This window comes from Anomalospiza imberbis, chromosome 3 (genome assembly GCF_031753505.1).
Source record: "Anomalospiza imberbis isolate Cuckoo-Finch-1a 21T00152 chromosome 3, ASM3175350v1, whole genome shotgun sequence".
NCBI classification, from domain to species: Eukaryota; Metazoa; Chordata; class Aves; order Passeriformes; family Viduidae; genus Anomalospiza; species Anomalospiza imberbis.
In genome coordinates this window covers 15,025,729-15,042,471 of record NC_089683.1, presented here as the reverse complement: position 1 = coordinate 15,042,471, position 16,743 = coordinate 15,025,729, and the positions used below count along the sequence as shown (strand labels likewise).

Here is a 16,743-nt window from a genome sequence, read left to right as displayed (position 1 = left end):
GTGAATGCATGCACTACCACCTCCCTTAGTCAGCACTGGTAATATTTCTGCCTCAAGTGATCCAGCTTTCAGATCACACATCCTAACAGGCAGGAACATCTGGTCTGCAATGTCAGATGATCAATGTACCATTTGGTCTGCTGGCAGGATTAAGATAATGGGAAACCATCAACACAACTTGCCACAATCTTGTGAGAACAGGAACTTTCACACTTACAGATGTTAGTTACTCTATCCTGTCACTTCTGAACACAAATGCTGAGCACTTTCAGAAATGGATTATCTCTTACCTCACCATCTTTGCCATCCCAAGGTTCAACTGAATGAATTTTGGGGAAAGCTCCACCACCCACTGGTGCTGTAGAACCACGACCAACAGAGAGTTCCCTGAGAAAAAACAAGTAGAAGTTAAATCTAAGAAATTCCTTCGACCTCTGTCCACCTGGAACACAGCCTGCTTCAGATAAGAGGAATACAAGTTCAAGATTTCATCTCTTTAAGTAGATTTCATCTCTTTAACTGTCTGGATGCAAGAACTTCAAGAAGCAGAAAATGACAGAGCCCTTAAAGCAGCATTGAAAATTTACAACTGGATTCGAAGACATCTGTTAGATACACTATTTCATATTTGAGCAGTGTAAAAAATCACAGATAAGTGCAGCCTCTTTAATAGTGTGTTTTCACTTAAGGCAACTCCAAGGGGAGCCTGTAATTCTAGTTCTGGAAGTCAACTGCAGGTGTTAGTGGAAATCACCAGTGATTTTCTTTATTGGAGACAGCCTCCATGGGTTCCAAAGGGTACAAGGTAACCAGCTTAGTTTGAGACACTCCATCCTGAGCTTGTTAGTTAGACTTGCTCAAAAAGCCCAGCATTAAAATCCCGAGGAGCTAATCCCTTTGCATCTTTCAGAGGCAAGTAAGACTGAATTAGCATTCCTCCCCAAATGGAGTTCACAATTTTTCTGCCCTTCACAGTGCCAAATTCATTACTTGTAGTTAACAATACTGACACTGCCTATTAGATTGCAGAAGCTGCCTACAGCAGCTGAGTGAATGGCCAGCCACACCAGCTGTGATTATACTGCTTTCTCTAGGCAGCATAGCTGAGCACAGGCAGAAATTAGTCTAGCAAGTAGTGCTGCATGGTAAGACAATAACCAAACCAACTGCCTAATGCAATATAAGCTGTTAAATTGGCTGTTGTGTCCTGGAAGCACCATCCAGCCTCACCCAGGAGAGGCTTCACTAAGGTGGACATTATAGATTGTGAAAATTTGCCATGTCTGACAAAGGCAGACACTTTCACATGCATTAGTGCGAACCATCTGGTATTTCTCTTCTTGCATCTGTATCCTGAATTTAACTTGATGCCCTGAGAATGTTCTTTTTTTTGGCATTAGGAAGAAAGTCTGATCACTTTCACAGTTAAGAATGTAGCACTGATTTCATTAATCCAGAAGGAACTGAATTCAATTAATATGCTTCTTATGGCAAGGTGGGGAGAGGCTGTTGCATTTCCTTTTGCAATTCTGGCTGTTCTCTGCCATTCTCCAAGGACAGACATGGAAATAACACTTCTAATGTAAGTTGTCAAGGGCTCTTGCATAATTTACAGCAGCTGGTACTTTATGTGTGTCCTGAGGTGACTTTATAATGCCTGTATCCCCATTTGTCTGTTTAGCCCAGAAATAAGTTTTGCACCTTTAAAACCAAGGGAGAGAGAGAAGAAGTGCAGAGTTTATTATCAGAAACTGCACTTACTCCCCCACATCCTTCTGAACAGTGTTGTCTGCAGAACAGACAGCGGGAGAGAGCTTTCCTTTGCTTTTAGTTAGGTTTTAGCTATCGAAGGCAGAGAAGTTCCCTGGACCATGGTTTTTCTTTTTCTTGGAACTGTTTAAACCTGCTCAGGACTGAAAGACTGGAAGAGCAGTGGCAGCTCACATCTGTGGCCCACCGGGCCAGGCCTGGGCCATGGCATTTCCTGTGCCGGAGGGACTGATAACAGACTGAGTGAGCTGAACTGCAACCCACAAAGGGGACTTTCTGAGTTAGTCATCTCTTCAGAGCAGCAAGAGGTTTTATTGTTAAATATTGTTCATTTTTTTTTTGTGCTGGTAAATGCTTTGCCTGTTAAATAAACAGTTTTTTTCTATTTTTCGCCAAGGAAATATTTTCCCAAACCAGTTGGGGGAGGGGCTGCTTGAATTTGCTTTCTAGAAGAACCCCTTTAGAAGTTTTCTCCCAAATTTGCCCTAATCCAAGACAAATACATTATTTTGGTGCTGACCATGGGGCTTGAGAAAGTGTAAAAAACCTGTAAAAACTGCATTTTAGTTGTACTTACTGTATATTGGGATAAAGCAGTCAGTAGCTGTCAGTAGCAGTCAGTCATTATGTTCATAATGAATTCATAATGTTTCTTGGGGTGGAGGCCTTCATGTGTTTCTAGTTCTTAGGCTTTTTTGAGGTTTTAATACCTTTCTGGTCCCTATGCTTATTTTCTTATCTGGAAATAGCTCCAGTATTGTCCCTAAAATGTAGCTTTTACAGCAGAAGGGCATAGATTAGAATAGCTCTTGTGCTGGGCTCAATGATTATGAGTTATAGGGAGTTTACAAAGGTACTGGAGCCTGTTCAAGATATGTATGGTTTACGGTTTCTTCATCCTACCCTGTGTCCTAGTTCCAGTAGCACGTTTTGGGGGTTTATTGGTAATTGCATCCAGCTTGTTAGAGGAGGAACAGGGAATGAGGGTTTTCAGCCTTTCCTTTCCTTCTTCTCCTTTGAATCTGTTAAGTCACTTTTTGAGAATGTTCAGTTTCCCCTAAATGTTAATGATGCCAATGTCCTAGTATTTAATCTAGTAAGCTTCCTGTATATGGTCTGTAGCTTGTCTAGAATGAGGGCTGAGATGTCCAGAGGAGCTGATGAGACCCCTGGCCCAGAAGCAGACGCAGGCATGGAAAATCCTGAGTGGTGTAGAGAATGAAGAGGATATGGGCCAAACTCTTTTGCTCTTCCCCCTTCAGAAGTCCTACTGCAGATGGGTTCTTTGATAGTCTAAGCAAGGTGATTAATTGCTTAATGCCTTCTGTCTCTATAGCTGCTATCTTAAACGCCCACCTGAGTCTCTTTGGGTCTTTGAAATACCCTTTTCAGAGGAAGTCTATGCTTAAAATGTATGGATCTTCTGGGCTAGTCACAGTAGAGTATTTTTTTCACTTATTTTTAGTCAGGTTTGCATCAGCTTTCATTAGAGTAAAATCTTGTGATCCCTCTGTCATGCTAGCAATAGAAACAGATTCTGCCCCCACATGTCTTGATGGGATTAATGTGCACTGTGCACTAGTGTTGACTAAGACTTTATATTTTTGTGGTTCTGATGTGCCAGGCTAATGAATATACACAGTCTAAAAAAAATGGTTTTCCTTAGTCTCTACCTGGCTAAAGGCAGGGCCCCTGTAAGCCTGGTAATTCTTCTTTCCCTGGGCATATGTTCTGGAGGTTCTTTTAAGGGGATTGAACATGTCGTCATCATCACCATACCTGGCAGTTCGGCTACGGGCTACTGGAGCTGCTTTTTTTGGTGAAACTTGCTCTCTGAGTCTTGCTGTCTTTTAATTTAAGTACCAGAGCCAGAGCAGCAGTAGATTTTCTATCCTATCTCATCAAATTCTCTCTATAATCACACAGGAAGAACCACAGCTCAGCTTGTGGGGTGTACCTCCTTTCCCTATCTGGGGGATGTTTGCATTTGATACCAGAGCTTTTGATCTGTACTGCTGAGATTTGGAGAAAGCCCTCTTTCATTTCTTCTCTAATTTCTTCTTTGAGTTTCTTGTGATTCTCCTCTTATTTTTTACTTTCTGCAGACGTGTCTCTACAGCTGTGATTCTTGCATGTGTTGGGCCATGCACAGCATCTGCATGTGCTCAGAGCTTCTTTGCCATACTAAGCACTGTCTCCTCTCAGTCATTTCGCTTCATTATTGCTAAAGCAGAAGTGTATTTTTATGGCCCAAGTTGTGTAAGTTTTCACTATGTCACGGATGTATAAGGTTCTAAGTCTGGATTTAGTGTTTAGGTCATTTGAGAAGACAATTTCTGCTACTGTTATTTTTTTAATTGTTGAATCCCTTGTTTTATGGTCTTCCATAAGAAAAGGTTTGCTGCATATAGGGATTGTCTATACACACAAAGATTTGTGTCACACTTCCTAGGACCCGTGCCCAGATACTGTGAGGGTTCGCCCCCTTATTCTTTGGTTGATACCTGGATCATGTGATAGGGATCTTAAATGCCTCATTTTAGTACTGTCTAGAATTGTAGCCTCACCTGCAGTGTCCCAAAGACAGACTAACCAACTAATTACAGGTTCATTGGGTCGTTGGGTGTAATATTTTCTTAAGCCATGGAAGTCCTTCAGGGAAAAGGACTTAATAGTGACTTCTGATGTCACTAGTTAACTAGTTAGTTAATGGGTATTAACTAACTAGATGCACTTTGTTAGATGTTGCTCTCAATTTTTGAAAGATCCCCCACACCCAATGCTTTCAAGGTGGTTTTTAATAGTCTGTTAGTCTAGTCTGGCATTTCCAGCACCAGAGGGACTAATAAGAGACTGAGTAAGCCCAACTGCAACCCAGGAAAGTGACTTTCTAAGTTAGTCATCTCTTCAGAGCAAGAGGTTTTATTGTTTAATACTGTTCATTTTTTTGTGCTAGTAAATGCTTTGTCTGTTAAATAAACAGTTTTTCCCCACTTTTCTCCAAGGAAATCTTTTCCCAAACGAGTTGAGGGAAGGGCTGCTTAAACTTACTTTCTAAAAGAACCCTTTAGGATTTTTCTCCCAAATGTGCCCTAAACCAGGACAATGTAGAAGCAGAGTTCCCACTTCACTTTGACCACACTAAAGTAAGTTTAAGTTTAGCTGCTCTGTTTCAGTGCTGCTGCTACCTTCTGTCATCCTCTCCATTTCCTTTTCCTATTCCATTCTTCTCAGCACTGGCTCTTGCTCTGCTACATAAGAGGCAGTTGCACAGGACTTGTGCTGAGCAGTGAGCTATTGACCTTTTGGATGGATTGTTTCAACTCTCCCAATCTATTTATCAAGTGCCAGGAGAATGGAAAGGTGGGAGGGGGAAGACAGGACCAAAATGAATCAGAAAGATGAACAGCAACATATACAACTTCAAGAACTTCAACAGCACCCATTATGATTCCCATTATGAGTCCCAAATTGGGGACTTTCACATTACTAATGACTGGTCAGAATGCACCATCTGAATTAAATGGAATTCATTAGTAAGTTATTTCTTAAGTTACCAGAGAAACAAAACTTTTCAACATCAAAAGTCTACTTCTGTTTTCAAATATTGTACTAAAACTACCTAAGTCTAAATGCCAACTTAATTCTGCACACCACAAAAAGGTAATGACTGCTTTATTGCAATCGCCATTGAAATCATTCCCTGACTCCACAGAATTCTCATCTTAATGCTCTTAACCATGCAAATCTTGTGTGATACAGGAGAGTCTTACTGTAGTCTAAAGAATCATAGCCCTAGATCCAGAAAGATTTAAGTCACTTAAAGATTTCATACCTGAGAAACTCATTAATCCCTTGCTCACTGAATGATCCTTTCAGAAGGGCAAATTTCATCTTCCGAGCATTAACAGCTGCCATTGCTGGATACCCAAAGCCTCCAATCCCCAGAGAGCTCTCAAGATCTGATTGAGCACCTGCTTCTGTCCACAGCCACCTTGAGGAAAAGATGAAATAGAAAATTAATAATGAGGACAGACACCACAATAATTTTCAAACCACATATCCTGCAACGCTGCAGAGTTCAAGCAGGCCTCTGTATTGCCTTTGACACTTTCAAAGTTAGCAGGGTAAAGGAAAGTCCTGATCCTGAACCTTGCAACAGAAGGAAGTCCCCTCTCAGCAGCACCTCTAGGCCAGCCCCACCCACACAACCACCAAAAGCTGGGTAAGAACAGCCACTAAACACAGGGCAGGGGAAGAACTATGTTAGCAAGGTGAACACACAGCTACACTTTAGCTGGTATAGCTGGTATTAAGGGGAAGGTTTAAAAGTACTCAAGTCACAGATCTAAAGATTACAAAGTCCTGTCCAAATATCAGTATGGAGGATTTCTAGCTAAGGACACTCAGTCTCAGTTCCTCTCATCTTAGCAAGACCCCTGAGGAACCTCTGGAACGAGCCAATCTCAGCATTTTCCCCAGGCTTTCATGCCATTTTGCTCCTCTTCACAGCAGTCAGTGTGTCAGAACACCTCTCACTTTCCTGAGAAGTCCCAGAGATCCTAACCTGCACCTAAGGAGGAGTAAAGGCATAGCCTGCTGGCCTGTTTCTTTGAGAGCATGAAACATGTTAATAAACTACAATTTACATGTTTCTTTTAGAATTCAAAAGTCACACTGGCACACTCACTAACCAGCAAAAGATGGTAAAAGAAACCTCCCTAAAATACCTGAGTATTCAGGACAAGAGTAAAATATGCTTAATCTCATTACTGCTTAGATATCACTTGTAAATGCAGAATTTGAGAGGTGGATGAAATTAAAAAAAAAAAAAGGGCTATTTTAAAGTCACAGCATTCCCTTCTCCAGTAATTAGTGAAATACCAAGATATGCTACCCTGAACAACTCTTTCTGTAGCTTAAACAAGTATCATACAAATTTTATCCCATTTACCCCCAGAAATGCTAACATATTTTCCAAGATGACCAGTGGACAATAACACTTACCCCCACATTTTCTTTTTGTATTTTTCAGCCATTTTTAACATGACATCCAGGTAAGAATTTCTCCCTGAAGCTCCTGTTTGTTAAACAAAATTGGACAAGTAAAAAAAACACAACTACATGCTTTAAGTGACAAATACATACAGAAGTCTGCTTGTTTGTATGTGTACCTGTGTCAAGAATATGAGGCAGGACAGAAATGATGCAGAGTTGATGAGCATCACAGGTACTTTTCAGAACATCCTCACTAATTATCTAGAAGAAAGCAGCACAAAGTCAATGACAGTAAGATCTGGTTCATCAGTTGTGACTCTACTTCCCTCCAACAGCCCAGTAATTCCATCCTGCAAAGCAGTAAGCATTGAAATAACTTGACACAAAAGCTTACAAGTCTCTTCTACTTCACTGGTCCCCCAGTACAAGAGTAATTTACAAGGAGTTCACAAAGTCTTCTGTTGAGCCTTGCAGCAACAAGAAACTGCAGTACCAAATAAGGCTTACAGAAGGCACAGTCAGATGTCACTTCTTGCTCAAAATCATTGTTCTTGCCCAAGGCTGGAAAGAGCACCCCCAGGGCCATGCAAATGCCTGCAAGCACAAGGAGAGCCTGCAGAGGCAGCCTTTGCTGTGGATGAGGATGTTCAAGCAACAGTAACAGCAACACTGGTTTTGTGGGATGTGTCTCAAAAAGGAATTGATCCAGTGACCTACAACAATGGTCTCCAACCTTTGATTGTGCATCCTACCAGTAAATAAATTTCTAAGCATGAGCCTCTGATATATATGTATCAATTATATGCATATACACATACATCAACATGAACTGATGTATTAATATTAGAAAGCATACAAAATAAAAAATTTAGAAGGATACAAAATATGAAGCACCATATAAAAATATCTTTATTAATAGTACAGATATTTTTTGGTTTTTTCCTTCCTGCATCCCAATGGACTGTCTTGTGTGCACCGGACTTTGGAGACAACTGATCACCATTTCAAATCTACCAACAGCAAGCTGAAAAAAGAAGTTGCCTGACAGAGGGTGGAGTTTTTTGGACAACAAGCAAAACTACTCATCATGCATCTCCTAATGGACAGCTTGCAAATGACAAGGCCCTGCCCTCTTATTGTATGAAAAGAGATGGGGAACACAACTCAACTCTTTCACTCATTCCTCAAGAGCAGATTCAGACACCCTGGCACCATCCTGTTAATGCCTTCACTGTATCAATTCTGATCATCTTCCAGACAACAACAAATTGACTGTAGAAATGAACATTAAGCTTTTTGTTACTCAAAGCTTGTCATCCTTTACTTTCTGGGGCAAAACTGTGCAGACGCACCACACTTAGGCAGTTTTATTTAGAGTTCATATAGACCAGTACAAACTGCTGCCAAGAGTATGATGGAAAAGAAATTTGAGAAAATGATGTATAAGTACCTCCAGGAGCTCAGGCGGTGGTGCATTATCAGAAAACAGGTCCAGAGCACGAGCAATGATATCAGATCTAGTTCTCCCACCATCATAATCAACAGGGTCTTCTCCTTTCTGGAAGATTTTAATGGTGGGAAATCCACGAATCTGCAAGACAAGTTTAAACCATCAGCTCGAGTAAACTTGAATATTTATGGTGGAAATTATCTGCTTGTCTGATGTCCTCTAGACTAAGAGCAAGGGAGGAGATTCAACATCTTCATGTATTGAGTCTCACATGTTCTGACTAGACTTGAATTTTGTAGCTTCCTACCTTTGCAACAATTCAAAACAAGGTGAATGTACACTAAAATGCTCTTCGGGGTTTTGGCCTGATGAACCAGCAATGGTTTTATCTCAGTTTAGATGCACCAAGCACTGCAGGTTTAAGCACCGTGAGGACTATCTTTACCCTTGATATTTATTAAACAATAATTTCCTGATTTGTCTGGGATGGACAACACTGGGCCTACATGGCAGTAACTGGACCTTAAACTCCTTCTGCTACACTTCCAGTAAATCTTGCTCAGTGTTCCCTCTATATTGTCAGCCATGTGCACTTAGAGGGAAACTATGAAGCACACTGTAAGCTCCGTGGACTGTACTAAAAATTCAAGAGTATCTATTCTCTTTTGACAAGAAACACAGCTGATCTGGGCAACTGATATTGTCAGAGTGATCCCTAATAACTGGCTCCAAGGGTTCCAGAGATGCCCAACCAGCCTAGAGTCTCAAGAAAGACACCTCTCACTCCAAATGATAAAGGTATACAAGATGTTATGGAAATAAATAGCCTTTCTCCTCAGCAACATCTGGAATAATTATTTTCCTCTTTCTCCATTTATTTATGTTGTTACTGACATTCATTTATTATTTGTGGGAAACAAACTGAACGTGTCACTTATTTTTGGCACAAAACATTTAAGTAGTACCAGATTAAGGAACAGCTCAGTAAGGATTGAAGAGAAATCTGATTTGGTAGAGATGGAAAGAAAATTGTAACCACTGCAGAGCACACTCACCCCATATCGGCTTGCCAGCATCTGGTTGACTGTTGCATCTACTGCAGCCAGCTTTACTTTTCCTTTTGTTTGCTCCTTCACCTCAGTGGCAGCAGCTGCCCATTCTGGCTCCAGGCTGAAAAACAGAGTACAAATGCCCTAAGCTCTCTCAGATCTAGCAAAAGTATACCACACTTCAACATTATGTAGCATGTTTTACTTAAGTAAAATAGTCTCTTGCTGAGAATGACAGGTAAGAAGGTTATCCAAACAAGACTGATGTCCTTCATCTGAAGGAATGAAAAGTTTAATATAACTTCCAGATCTTATTTCTACTGGTAAATGGGAATTTTACTGCTAAGGAGGAGTGCAGCCAGAGCAGCACCAAGGGGCCCTTAGCAGAACCCACAAAGTTTTGTTAGATCACCTTACAAAAAAAAATAACTTCTGGTATATCAGAGATGCAAGGTCTCTTTTAGGGGATTAAGGGTATTACATAAAACAGGGCCTAACAGGAACTGAATTGTTAAAGTAAAACCTCATTTACTTTTTGCAGTGCCCACACCATGGGGCATAAAACTCCACCATCCACACATCATCGCTATTTATGACATTCTTATCAAAGCTGTCATCAGTCAGCTCAATCACATCCTTCTTATCTCCACCTCCGCTCTCCCGGCTCTGTAAGAAACAAACAGACCCTCACATAAGAAGTAACCAAAACTGGTCTCCCACACAGGCCAACTCCTGTGTGTGTCACATTGAACCAACCCATCTTTATTTGAGCAAGATACAAAACAGGCAGTGTTAGGTCATACAACTTTAACTTTCCCTTTTTAGAACTGACAATACACACAGCCTACTCCTCACAGCTCTTTCAAGACACAGCAAATGAATCTTCTCATGAAAAAAAAGAAATAGGGTCAAACTAACTACCAAGAAGATGTGGGAACATTTTCTCAATTCTTCATGCACTGATCTGTTCATGAATAAAGTGCTCTCCAACCCCCACTTCCATCTGGAATCAAGTCCTGGTTTCCAGGCAAAACAAATGTATGGGAGTGTGATATACACTACAGGGTACAGTCCACCCAGGTCTTCTATGTGGCCACCCTGAGGATGTCAGAATGTACTTGCACAGTGACTTAGAAATAGTAGTAGGAGCTGTAAGCTTTTCAATTTACCTTCAGGAAGAAATCCAGCAAGCCAACTTCAGAAAAACCCTACTGAGTTAAAAAAAACTTAATCTGTCTAATTTAGATTAGGATTAGGCAAAACGGTACCTGTACCACCTGGAGAATGGGGCTAACAGGAAACCCTGTTCAAAGGGAGATGCACCTGGAGAGTGACAGCCCCATATACCAGCACGCACTGAGAACTGACTAGCTGGAAAGCAACTTTTCAAAGAGGAACATGAGTGTCCTGGTGGACAAGCTGAACATGAGCCAGCACTGCAATCCTGTGGCAAAGGTGGTCAACAGCCTCCCCAGCTGCACCAGGCAGAGTTGCCAGAAGGTCTGAGGAGGCAATCTTCTGCACAGTACAATGTGAAACACCTGGAGTGCTGGGTCTAGTTCTAGGCTCCCCCACAGAAGAGGCATGCACACACTGGAGCAAGTCCAGCCAACGGTCAGAGCTGATTAAGGGCTTTGAGCATCTGACATGTGATGAGAATGTGCAGGAGAGTAGAGAAAACAAAGGCAGGCGCTTTGCTGCAACAAGAGACAAAAGGGACTAAGTTGAAATATAGGAAATACCATTTTATGATTTTATAACCTAAAACATAAGAGGAAAGATTTCTATGTGAATGTGGTCAAACACTGGAACAGGTAGCCCAGAGAATGCAGTCCATTTGGAGTCTCAGTTCTTGGAGATACAACTTTAGGGGACACAGCCCTGAGCCATCTGCTTCAGATGGCCCTGCACTGGGCAGGGCACCTGGACTAGATAAAACTCCAGACATCTCTTCCAATTCTGTGACAGAGTTGGGAGCTTTGATCTCCTGTACAAGACAGTCTCCAGCTGAAAAGCAAACACACATTCCCTCAAATACCTGTTTTCCAGAGCTGTATCCTCCACTTCTGCCACTAAGACGTTCTTTCACCAGGGACCGAAGAGCACTTAGAGCGGCATCAACTATAGCATCACTTGTCCTGCCACCTGCAGTGCAGCAAAATAATGATCAAACCATCAAAAGGCCAGTTTAAAGTATGCTCCTCACTTAATTACAAACTTAATCCTCCCTCGCCCTAATGATCTTTCAGGAAAAGCGGACTGGGCTATGAGTGATAAGGTACTTGTGGGACATCTGACTTAAGCAGCAAGACAGACTTCACTACACCTTTTCATTACCTGGCTTTTCTGATGAGGAGTGACTCTATGGCAAGCTCCAAATAAACAGGAAGAAAGGAACAATTCCTTGAAACTCCCTATCAACTTCCAACAACTATGAACTGCAGGTGAGGCTATTAGACAATGCTAAGATATACACAATTTGGTCAAATCACTCCCACGCATCTGTCTCTCCATTACTACAAGCACTAGACAGGAAGGAAAATCCACCCAATACAGCATTAACAGCTACCATGATTACTGCATTCAGGGAAGGTTTTAGGCATGCAACATCTAAAAATTCATCACATTTACCCTGATAATCCTCTGCTTTGTTTTTGTTGGCTCCAAATATCTTGATAGTTGGAAACCCTCTGACTCCATACTGTCCACCCAAGGACTGATGTTTATCTGCATCTACTGCACCCACTTTCACTACACCCTGCAGAAACAAAACAAAAAATGACACCCAAGACTTCTACAGCAATTTAACACCTTTTACCTGCTGGGGGCACAAGGGAAGGGGGGAAGAGAAAGGGGCAGTTACTAGGACTGCAACACAAGAGAGGTATTTTATCCCACAAGCATTAAACTACAGAACACTATAAATGTCCACTTCTTTCTTCAGCATGACAAAATAAATTTTAAATTGTTTGGGCTATTATTTAGTTGGGGTTTTTTTGTTTGGTTTTCTAAGAAGGAGAATATATATATTTCACATTGGCAAGAGTTCAGCTAATCACAACATGACTAATTTTCCTGTAATTAAAAAAATAGTCAACACCAATGGCTTACAAAGCTGTTTTCAGTCCTAGAGAATAGTAATGGGAAATCACAGGGACAGAATTGACTTTCTTCCTCTACAATTCAATGGCTTCTTTTAAAAAGGATACAACAAACCAAACCAAACAAAAATTCTGAGTTTTCAGGTGCCTGAATAACACTTTTCTGGCTAGAAAAGTAAGACTAATGGTTGTAAGGACCAAACTCCACATTCCCAATCCAGATGTCAAACTGCCAAACTCTCTTCAATACACTTCCACAAGCACATTTGAAAGGCTAAACTTACTTTTAAAGCTGTTGCTGCTTTCTTCCACTCAGGAGTTAGCCTTTGACAATGACCACACCTTATAGAAAAAACAAACAAACAAAAACCTGTAAATGCCATTCACATGCCACAACTATTTAACAGTCACAGCAAACTGTAGGAGACTGAGGAATTACTCATGAAAAAAGCCTGTGCCACAAGATCATACCATCACTCAGGCTTCTGAAGAAAAACCTCCACATTATATAGCCTGCAGCAACACTACAAGAGACACAGCAAGGCCTCCCCTAAACCTCTCAGTCCAGAGTCAAGCTGTCGCAACAAAAGGCCATTTTCTCCAGGATGTGGAGCTTTGGATGGCAATATAACAGAGGATTTGCACAAAAATGGAATATATATCACCAGAATTTAAATGGAATAGAGACTCCATACTCTGGACCTGAGCAGAAAGAAGACAAAGAGGGATGCTAAATTAAGATGCACAAAGCCAATATTCTTAAATGGAAATTGGAAGTTTTAAGTGTGAATTCAGATCCGTGCTTTCACATCAGAATTAGGCTCAGAAACACAGAAGTGAGATACTTTCTCACTTACCTACTGCACTTTAATCAGTCATTTTAAATACTAATTTAACCAGAATAAATCAAGTAGAAAAATGGCATAGGTTTTGCTACCAGGCTCTATTTGCAAACTTGAAATGCCAATTCCTGCTTTTTTCTCTCATGAAAATAATTTAAAGCAGGAATCCCAAGTACAGTTATTTTGCTAGTCATAAGGCCATCAAACTGTGCTGCCAACAATTGAATGAAACCTTGGGCTATCCATCACACGGCAAGGAAGTACATAGCTGCAGTTCTTACCATGGGGCATAGAACTCCACGAGCCACAGGCTCTCGCTCTGAATGACCTCCTTGTTGAAGTTAGTTGGTGTGAGCTCTATCACATCATCACTGGCCGAATATAAACCGTTAACTGCCAGGAACAAAGTGCAGCTCACCGTGCCTACAACGACAAGCAAAGATATCAGCAGTCCTGGTGAACATTTAAGACTCTCCTGTTGCCATGGCTAAATCATCTCCACACTCCTTGCAAATCAGCAGTGGTGGGAAGGGATTCCAGTTAGACCAGATAAAAACGGAAGTTAAGGCAAGAGGATGCTCTCCCTCCTCACTTAAAACATGATAGGATCACGTAAAATAGGGTCTGTGCCTAAAGCTAGCTGGAGTTACACCACTCCTGCTATGGCTCTCCAGAGACTTGTGTCAAATCTCCTACCCTAACTCCTGCTGGCACCAGACCACCAGAACTTCTGCAGGGACCCCCACCATCAGCTATGTTTTCTTTCAGTTCTTGTACAGACTCCTAAGCCAATTGTTCAAACCTCTTGCACAGCAGGCACTCAAATACATCTTTTATAGGATCACATCATGCAGGATTGTCCCAACTAGGCTTGGCACAGTTACAGTGATTTTAGGACCAGCACTTGATGCACTGGTAGTGCATCGTTCTTGGTTGTGAGGATCTTAGTCTACCATTGATTTGTGTCTTTAGGAACAGACCTGGACAGCAACAGCTAAATCTCTCTGGTTAACAATTCAAGCACCCTGAGAATGCTAAAAAAAAAAACATTAAAAGATAGAAGGAAATTGCATTCTCTTATGGCTTTGTACTTCTGATTATTTCTGGAACTTATTACTGCTTGATACTTTGTACATAAAACCTCATAATCCTTCCTTCTATCTAGTCAGGAAGATTGAGAGATGACAAGCATTTCTGTAAAAAAATCCACCCAGCAAAAGACTTTTCTTGATCCACTAAAGACTGGAAAGAGTAGGAGCTCAGACACTCGTTAGAACCAAACATAAAAAGCTTTTCTACAAGTGGTTAACAACTTGAATGGGAAGCTGCAGATTCTGTCTCAAGACTCAACACGAGAGAAAAACAGGTCAACGATGCAGAAACTCTACAGCACAATGGTATACAGACTGCACAGCATCACCTATACTTTATCAGTCCCAAGCAGCAAAAGCCAGTTTCATTACCCCTGTTCTGCAGGAGAGTGAAGCTGGCAGAAGTAACATCTTCCAGGTTACTCAAGCAGAGATCAGGACTGAATTGCCACACTGTAAACCAGTCCCCTCTCCACTGCACCACTACCCCATCCTAATGGTTTCTTTTAGCACGAGGACCCAACCCTTTTCTTCTGGGGTGATGAAAATGGGTTTCCACCACCAGATGTATGTGTTAGATTGGCTCTGTCTCTTCAGTACACCCACACATAAGCAGCACTTAGTGACCACTGAAAAACTGACTTCCAAGGTGATCTGTAGAGCTGTCACACATGTTATGATGACCTACAGTAGGAGCGGCTGCTGGGGTAGAGCAACAAAAAAAGGATGGAAAAAGCTTCTTGAATGTTACAGTCACTCTCAAGAGAAAAAAACCTCCTCTAGACAGAATGTGACCATTCAATTGAAATCAGCATATTCTCGCTTCACCTTTTAGGTGATCCCTAGCAGAATACTTTCAGAAGACAGAATTCACTCAACCACTTCTGTCCCTTGAAAGAGAGAAGTTCTAGCTTATGTAAATACACCTGCTAAAGAGAACTCACAAAAGAAAGTACATGGTGAAATTCACCTAGTCCCCCATCACTGCATCGTTTTTTAAACTATGAGTCATGAACTGGTCGCATAACTTTTCTTTCTACACTGAAACATTCAAGGTTTAATTCAACTTCAGTAAAGAAAAAGGTAATTTTCCTACAAGCATCAAGCCAGATAAATGTAAATCTGTCCTTGTTATTAAGGAAAAAAGAGATAATCTGACTTCAAAAGCTGTTTTCTAATGTAAGCAAATCACACAGACAGAAGCATCAATAAATCAGCTAAAGCTGGTTTAAAGCATGCTGCTATTTCTAGTCCTAATTGAACAAGAAATAGGAGATCTATTATAAAAAAAGAGCTTCTGTCACGGGATGATGATAACGATTCTATGAACTTCCTCCTACAATTACCCTCTCCTGCAGCAGCGCTCGGTGTGCCGTGGCTCACACATCCCCGCACACGTGCGCTGGGCGAGCCACGGCCGAGGGCAGAGCTCCCGGCACCTTCGCCGTTTCCATCGGAAGAGCCCGAGTGGGAATCGTTTACCGATTCCTCGGGCACACAAGAGGCGGCAGCAGGGGCAGGGGAACACCAGCCCCCCTCGGACTCCTCCGTCTGACCTCGGTCATTGCTCTCTTGCTGCCCTCAAAGCACCAGACCGCAACGCAGGGCAGCCAGGCACGCACAACACCGCTGCTTACTCAAATCAAATAAAGTCTTTGATTAGGGTGAGAGATAACCATCTTTTTTTTTTTTTTTTTTTTTTTTTTCTTTTTCTTTTTGCTGGGATCTTTAGGATCTCTCTACGTGTGCTTCGCTGACCCACCGAGCAATCCCCCGCCCCCGCGGCACAGACCGGCCACAGCCGGACCGCGACCGCGAGCGCTGCCCCCACAGAATCAATGGGGTTGGGAAAGCACCCTAAGATCACGTCCAGCCCATGACCGATCACCCCAGCAGACCACGGCACCGGGTGTCGCGTCCAGTCTTTCCTTAAACACTTATAGGGACGGTGGCTCCACCACCGCCCCGGGCAGCCCGTTCTAATAGCTAATCACCCTATGTGTGAGGAAATTCGTCCTAATGCCAATCTAAACCTTCCCTGGCGCAGCTAAAGACTACATCCTCTAGTCCTACAGCAAGCTGCCTGGGAGAAGAGGCCGATCCCCACCTGGCTACAACCCCCTTTCAGGAGGCTTTCCGCTCCGCCCGCCGCCCCGCAGAGCGGCCGCACGGCCTCGGGCCCCGCTCCCTCCCGCCGCGATGGGGTCCGCCAAGCTGGGGGAAGGGAAGCCCCGTCCCGCCGCCCCCTCAGACCGCCCCCCAGGCCCTCACGGCTCCTACCCCACCACAGCGGGCCCGCGCCGCGCACGCCCATGGCTGCCCCGCTCCCTCGGCCGCCGCCGCCGCCGCCACGGCCTACGTGCCGTGCCCCGCCCCGCCCCGCCCCGCTCGCGCCACGCGCCCCGCCGTGGCCGCCGCGCATTGGCCGCGCCGGCGCCCGGG

General features: G+C 42.7%; 1 protein-coding gene across 2 annotated transcripts in view; it reads right to left on the bottom strand.

The window, feature by feature from the left end:
- PDIA6 (protein disulfide isomerase family A member 6) overlaps positions 1-16,743 on the bottom strand; it is an 18,780-nt gene extending 2,037 nt beyond the window's left edge. Inside the window, exons 1-12 of one of the 2 annotated variants that reach the window (XM_068183461.1) lie at positions 16,582-16,743; positions 13,492-13,633; positions 12,653-12,710; positions 11,899-12,025; positions 11,306-11,412; positions 9,800-9,933; positions 9,274-9,388; positions 8,219-8,359; positions 6,945-7,029; positions 6,778-6,850; positions 5,606-5,764; positions 291-387 (exon numbers count right to left, since the gene is read on the bottom strand). In XM_068183461.1, coding sequence (XP_068039562.1) covers positions 291-387; positions 5,606-5,764; positions 6,778-6,850; positions 6,945-7,029; positions 8,219-8,359; positions 9,274-9,388; positions 9,800-9,933; positions 11,306-11,412; positions 11,899-12,025; positions 12,653-12,710; positions 13,492-13,633; positions 16,582-16,723 — 1,380 coding nt within the window. In that variant the 5' untranslated portion in view covers positions 16,724-16,743. The remainder of the gene's footprint in view (positions 1-290; positions 388-5,605; positions 5,765-6,777; positions 6,851-6,944; positions 7,030-8,218; positions 8,360-9,273; positions 9,389-9,799; positions 9,934-11,305; positions 11,413-11,898; positions 12,026-12,652; positions 12,711-13,491; positions 13,634-16,581) is intronic. The other variant, XM_068183462.1, reaches the window with a different exon arrangement.